Raw genomic sequence first — 6,932 nt, 5'->3', positions numbered from 1 at the left:
GTATGCCAATTTGCACGTGCTGTACGACGTAGAGGACTTGCTCGAAGAAGCGATAGAGGAAATTAAGATGGTCTCGCATCCATCCCGTGCAGATTCCAATCCTTCAGGTTACGGAGCCTGTGGATCTTCTCCAACCGGCGGTATGCCAATTTGCACGTGTTGTTCTTGATTTCCTCTATCGCTTCTTCGAGCAACCGAGCACGGGCTTGTAGGTCCAAGAACTTCTCGGTACGGAAGAAGAAGTCCAGTTCAGGAACCCCGATGGCGCGCCAGATTCCCCTTGAGTATTCCGCGTCGGGATCAAAGAAGTTCCTCGCCTCTTCGACCATTCCCCTCTCGACCATCTTATCGACCCGCTTAGACACGAATGAGTGCAACACGTGCATGGCCGTGTCGACCCATAGGAAGCAGCATTCGTACTTTGATTGAAACCGGTAATCACCGTCCGTGATCAAGGCCTCAATGTATGAATTCGAGCCTCCGACAATAACCGGGGTGTTGCCACGGGCCCTAATTGACTCGATGGCAAGCAGTGCAGAATCGCAAAAGTCCGATGCCGTGAAGTCCGCATCGGGAGGGATCGTCCCAAGAAGATGGTGGGGGATGCCGCATTGCTCCACCTCGGTGATCTTGTTGGTGACGACATCAAGCCCCTTGTGCGCTTGGATTTTGTCAGAGTTCACGATCTCGACGGGGAAACGGGACGCGATGTCGATGGAGAGCCTAGACTTGCCGGCCCCGGCCGCACCTAATATCAGCACGACCTTCTCCTTCCGACGCCAAGGGATCAGAAAGTCCATGTCCGACCTTCGGACCGTGCCCGCCGCGTCGAGCAAGGGTCGTGCCGTCGGCTTGCACATCACCATGGAAAACCTCATGACGAGTCGGCTAAGTATATGGGAATGGAAAGCTCCTTGCAACAAAATGTTAGAGCCGTAAAGGGTTTATCAGCAATAGAAAAGATGGTTCAAGATCATGTCAATTTGAGTTTGAGCAATGAGGAAGTAGTAAACTAATGCAGGCAGATAGCTTCTCTCCCTTCGTACACTCAAACCGAAGAGCGCAAAGTCACAGAAAGATGCAAGAGAGTATTTATAGGCATTTTTCCAAAAGGGTCACTAGTCTCCACAGCTAATAAATTAGGTCAACTACTAGAATAAAGACAACAACACTTTGAAAAAAAAAATTAACTTATTCTTCCAACTATCACTCTTCCTCTGGTCAGTGCAGCTTTCTTTTGAGCTTAATGCTTGTTGTTCTTCTTCTTAAATGAGTGTCTGGACCGTCCAACAACATGGTAGGGCACGCTGTTCCTGGGAAAGCAATGGGGCTCGGTTGTTCAGAATTTCATATTTCCAAGAGGGAGAAGAAGATAGCATTGCAACTTGCAATAAAATTGGATTAAATTTATACTTTTTACAAAATGCCTTAATCGATTAGAAAATTTGACTAGCCAACCAACTGGCGAGGTCAAACCCTTATTTGAAATAACCATAGCTACTTTAGGTTGACAATAATAATACGTCAAGCTTTTATTTAAAATAAAGTTCACTTCAATTTATTATGTGAGAAAATGAGAGCATTTTAGAGTTTTTTTTAAAATTTTCCCGTTAATAAATGACTATGAGAACAAGTCAAGATGATGTCGTGGCAATCGCACCGTCGGCAGCGACAGACGGCTACTGACCCGCCACGTGTACTGATTCCATTCACACTGTCCGATTTCCCCACAGGCAGCCAATCAGAGGGGAGTCGCCCTATATATCTCCGACAAATCCCCATTTCCTGCAATTTTTATTTATTTATCTCTCTCTCTCTCTCTCTCTCCTTCACTTTTTCTGCAAACAGAAAAGGTCGAGGACAGTGAAGCGAAGGTACTCTTCTCGGTCCGTCGATCCATTTCTTTGGCCTGTAAAAATGGCGGAAAAGAGCTTCAAGTACGTGATCGTCGGCGGTGGCGTCGCCGCTGTGAGTGGTTCCTCCTCCCTCTCGTCCTCTCTTTCACCGTCTTCTGGATTGATGTGCTGTTGTTCCTACACTCTCGTTGAGGTTCCGTGGCTGTCTGTTTTGGCGTTTACCGGGAAAGAAGTGACTCGGAAATGCGCTCCTGATTCCGGCTTGGTGTTTATGCATCTCAATTTTTGGTGAATCGAGTCATCGGTGAACTTAATTGATCTCAATTTTATTGGTTTTGTGCTTAGCTTGTAGATAGACTGTCATATGGGGAGATGGTTCTTGATCGTGACCGGGAGACTTTGTGATGTAGTTCTTGATGGCGTGACTGTTTGAAGCCCTACTATATTGCTCTGTGGTATGGCATCGTAGAATCTGGAGGCGAATTTGGGGGTTTGGGGGACTGAAATTTGGGATTCAGTAATCACTTTGCCTTTTAAGATCTAAATTAGTGGGTTCTGGAAAGTGCAGACAGATTTGACCAACATTGCATCTCAGATCATTTATAGTGTTAAATTTCCCTTATGCTTCAAAGTGCTCATTTTTCTGTTGTAGTTTTATCTTGTATATTTGGTGTGCGGTTCCGTTTTTTGGATGTGAATTTTTTTATTGAACTGAGGCAACTTGTGTGATTTTGCTTAGTCATTACCTGAATAAACCACTGCAATATCGCAGGGGTATGCAGCCAGAGAGTTTGCCAAGCAGGGGCTTAAGCCAGGCGAACTTGCAATCATTTCCAAAGAAGCCGTAAGCTTTTCTCTTGAATAGCAAAGCACGTGCATTGTCTACTGCTACTGATGGAGTTGCTGAGTAACTGGTAGTGGTAGTACTCTTTTGAGGTGAAATAACATCCACAGGGGGTTTTTTATCGTTCATTTTCCCATAATGCCTGTCTAAGAATGTTTTCCACGTATCTATGTGTCATTGTCTTCATCCCTTTTCTGATGCAGGCCCTGCCTATCCTATCGAGAATTAGCCCATGTATTGGGTGTCATTTTCCATGATTAGATGGTTAAACTCATTGTTCATACTTTATTTGTGCTGTATTTCAGGTGGCCCCTTATGAACGTCCTGCACTCAGCAAAGCATATCTCTTTCCAGAGGGTTAGTGTTGGGCTCATCCTTTTTGTCCATTTGACATGCTAACCAATGACAAAATAGTGCTAATAAGAATTTGTATGTGCAACTATTGGTTATACTCTCGGAACGTAACTCAATGGCACAGACATTGTTTTCTTCAATTCGTAATTATATGTGGATTACATATGTACTTTTTTTGAAGTGTCCGTTTGACATTGTTTCTTTCGCAAGTTTCTAGGCATCTTCATGTTTGTAAGTAGCTTTCTGAAGTTCTGCAGTGGATGACCTCAAATATTAGATTATTCACACTATCTTGGATAGAAAGCTTTCAGCAATATCGTCATGCACAATACAACTTTTGGGAATATTTTGATATGCAACTTAGGTAATTTGCATGGAACATAACTCAATGGCACACGGACATTGTTTTCTTCAAATTCGTAAATTTATGAGGGTATGCATCTACTATCTCTAAATGGATTGACTTTGTTCATTTTCACATTTGTAAGTAGCTTTCTAAAGTTGTCTATATCAGAAAATTCAAGCAAAATTGCGATGTGCACTTTCAACACCATATGGTAGACACTCTCAAATAATATAAGGATGTGTCTGGAGCGACTTCTACCTTTTTAGTATCTTTCTTTTTCAATTATTGCAGCACACGCACCTTGTCCTTCTTTTAAATTTAAGTACCTTATATAAATGTTGACATGTGGATTCCCATTTAAATTTTTCATTATCTTTTAAAGTTTGAATTAGTGTTTAGATTTTTGTAAAAAGAAAAGAAAAAATTGTTTTTTGGTTTTCGTAAGTCTAAACGAACAGGCCTGATTCGCCAATGAGGCGTTGGCTGAGTTGGTGAGATCCCCGGACCTTAGACAGCTTAAACGATGAGGTCCTAGGTTCGAATCTCCCCGGCCGCGTCTTGGGGGACTTAACCAGTGGCATTGGCGCTCATACCCCCACCATTCCGAGGAATAATCCATTGCACGTGGAAAACCTCGATTATAAGAAAAAAACAACAAACAGGCCTGATTCTTAAGATAATATATTGATAAATGTTGGACTCTCATCCGTTTGAATATAATAGTGCCTGAGCCTTTTCCCCCCAGGTTTTGCACGACTCCCGGGGTTCCATTGCTGTGTTGGAAGCGGTGGGGAGAGACTGCTTCCTCAGTGGTACAAAGAGCAAGGTAATTCTCTTTTTCTTTCTTTCTTCCCTGGTCACTTGACCGAGCATTGAGTTTGCTCCCTTCAATCTACATCATATGATAAACATCATTCACAAAGTAGTCACATGTAGTTCTCTATGGATGATTGCAGGAATAGAATTGATTCTTAGCACAGAGATAGTGAAAGCAGATCTTGCTGCTCAGACTCTTCTAAGTGCAGCTGGAGAGGTCTTCAAGTATCATGTTTTGATCATTGCGACTGGTTCGACAGTACGTATATTTTCTTTGAAGCTCTTAGCTCTCTGCTGCCTTCCGGGCGGAGAGACTGATATGCCAACCCATTGTTGTAGGTGATTAGATTGACAGATTTTGGTGTTCAAGGAGCTGATTCCAAAAACATCTTCTACTTGAGAGAGATTGATGATGCCAATAAGCTAATTGAAGTCATCAAAGCTAAAAAGAATGGCAAATGTGTCATAGTCGGCGGTGGATACATAGGACTTGAGCTTGGTGCAGTTATGAAAATGAACAATTTTGATGTCAGCATGGTTTATCCTGAGCCATGGTGCAGTAAGTATACATAAGGGCCCTATCGACAATTATTTGGTTTCATGGCAAGTTATTTTTTCTGGATCCACCCTGAAAAAGATGATTATTGCAGTGCCTCGGCTTTTTACTGCTGATATAGCTGCCTTCTATGAGGGCTATTATGCTAACAAAGGAATCAAAATTATCAAGGGAACAGTTGCTGTTGGATTTACTGCTGATGCAAACGGAGAGGCATGTTCTCAAATCTGTTAATTTTGCTTTCCAGCAGTTTCATGTAATTGGGTATTTTCTAACTCCAAGAGGTATTGTCATTTATATCGTCCAGGTAAAAGATGTGAAACTCAAGGATGGCAGGGTCTTGGAAGCTGACATTGTGGTGGTTGGTGTGGGTGGTAGGCCTCTCATGACACTTTTCAAAGGGCAAGTTGAAGAGGAGAAAGGTGGAATTAAGGTTAGTGGGACCTTAACCCTCTACATTACTAAGTCAGACTCTCCATAGAGATTCGGTTTCAGGGCTTATGAGTGCAATGCACCCAGTTCAATGTTTGAAGGAAGATAACTGTTTTGGCAAAAATGGGAATAGATCATCTTAATAACGTGTGAAAGCATTATGTGCTAGTAGGTGCCTGTAGTTCTGGCTATGAAACAGTGCATTTCTGTCTTATTATCTGGCAACATGTTATCATCCATGGGCCAGCTTAATCTGTGTGTTCTTTTTCGACATTCTGGGCTCATGCTGAAGCAAGAGTACAGATCTATTTTGTTGATGCTTTTCTATTGATTGCAGACTGATGGGTTCTTTAAAACAAGCGTGCCTGATGTGTATGCTGTTGGTGATGTTGCTACTTTCCCGATGAAGTTGTATGGTGACATCAGAAGAGTTGAACATGTCGATCATGCTCGTAAATCAGCTGAGCAGTCTGTAAAGGTACAGGCTCTCTCTCATGTATAAGTATTTTTTATTTAGTTTGAAGTGTCTATAACCAATATCAACATCTCTATGGTACAATCATTTTCGCTTTTGCTTCAAGTGTGAAATAACATATGGTTTCTATTGTATTCATCTTGGTACACGAATTCAGGAACTAAGATGATTTCCCAAGTTTTTGTCGGTTTATGTGGGAAAGAGCATTCCTTCTACTTCTCAAGCACATCTCATGATTTTGGTATATATAGACAATGTTGATTCAAGTCTTGACCTAACTATTTCTGTTGTAATGCAGGCCATAAAGGCAACTGAGGAGGGAAAATCAATTGATGAGTATGATTACCTTCCGTACTTTTATTCTCGTTCTTTTGATCTCTCGTGGCAGTTCTACGGTGATAATGTTGGGGATACGGTGCTTTTTGGAGACAACAATCCCACATCACCAAAGCCAAAATTCGGATCTTATTGGATCAAAAATGGTAAGATTGTTGGAGCTTTTCTTGAAGGTGGAAACCCGGAAGAGAACAAGGCCATTGCCAAAATTGCAAGGCTCCAACCTCCAGTTGAAGGTTTGGAGGAATTGAAAAATGAAGGCCTTTCCTTTGCGTGTAAAATCTGAAGCTTATGCTGAGGAGGGCTGTTTGGTTTAAGGGCCAACTACTGGTGTCTATAGCAGATCGGATATGGTAATAAAAAGGTTGGTTTTCTGTTAGCATGGACAAACACAAGGGTTTTGGCTTGCATTTGTTGTAGAACGTGGATGTTTCTATGTTCTATCTAGTAAAACTTTGTTGCTTATTTTTTGTTCTCTCCCTCCCTCCCTCCCTCCCTCCCTCCTTCTCTCTCCACGGGCGCACACATGTATGCGTGCGCGCACGATTAATTGTGTGAGGTGATACAGTTCTCTCTATACCTAAAATTTTAGATTTCCCAATGTAAGTGAAGAGCCCTTGAGATGTGTTTTTCTATCTTGTTTGGATGTTGGATACTGTGTATAAAAACCCCATTTCTGTTAACACTATGCATCAATGCTTTCAGTACCCAAAACCTTTTATCTGCAAGTTTAAGTGAGCATCAGCCATGCAGAGTCTGAGGCACTGAATGCGTGTTTCTTCTGAATGCAAAAATTGGCCAGATTTTTCTTGACCTGAATTTCAACCGAAAGAGTTATGGAAGATGCCGGTCTTGCTATACCTTTTAGCATATCAATGAGTGTAATCTGAGATACGAATTGCAACACTGTATCATGG

At 42.1% G+C, this 6,932-nt stretch overlaps 2 protein-coding genes across 2 annotated transcripts; one reads left to right on the top strand and one right to left on the bottom strand.

Annotated features, from left to right (window-relative positions):
• Positions 1 to 62: 62 nt before the first annotated feature.
• Positions 63 to 878, bottom strand: LOC115743279 (adenylate isopentenyltransferase 3, chloroplastic-like). Its single transcript, XM_030678005.2, has one exon. The coding sequence runs from the start codon at positions 876 to 878 to the stop codon at positions 63 to 65; it is 816 nt and encodes a 271-aa protein (XP_030533865.2).
• Positions 879 to 1,802: 924 nt separating this feature from the next.
• Positions 1,803 to 6,480, top strand: LOC115743371 (monodehydroascorbate reductase-like). Its single transcript, XM_030678119.2, has 10 exons — positions 1,803 to 1,968; positions 2,629 to 2,700; positions 3,006 to 3,057; positions 4,146 to 4,226; positions 4,357 to 4,475; positions 4,556 to 4,775; positions 4,867 to 4,985; positions 5,080 to 5,205; positions 5,542 to 5,682; positions 5,978 to 6,480. Exons 1-10 carry the CDS (start codon positions 1,918 to 1,920, stop codon positions 6,299 to 6,301), a joined length of 1,305 nt encoding a protein of 434 aa, XP_030533979.1. The 5' UTR covers positions 1,803 to 1,917; the 3' UTR covers positions 6,302 to 6,480.
• The last annotated feature ends 452 nt before the right edge of the window (positions 6,481 to 6,932 follow it).

This window comes from Rhodamnia argentea, chromosome 1, assembly GCF_020921035.1.
Source record: "Rhodamnia argentea isolate NSW1041297 chromosome 1, ASM2092103v1, whole genome shotgun sequence".
In the NCBI taxonomy this organism is placed as follows: domain Eukaryota; kingdom Viridiplantae; phylum Streptophyta; class Magnoliopsida; order Myrtales; family Myrtaceae; genus Rhodamnia; species Rhodamnia argentea.
Note: the sequence above shows the minus strand (reverse complement) of the source record. Positions and strands in the feature narration are given on the sequence as shown.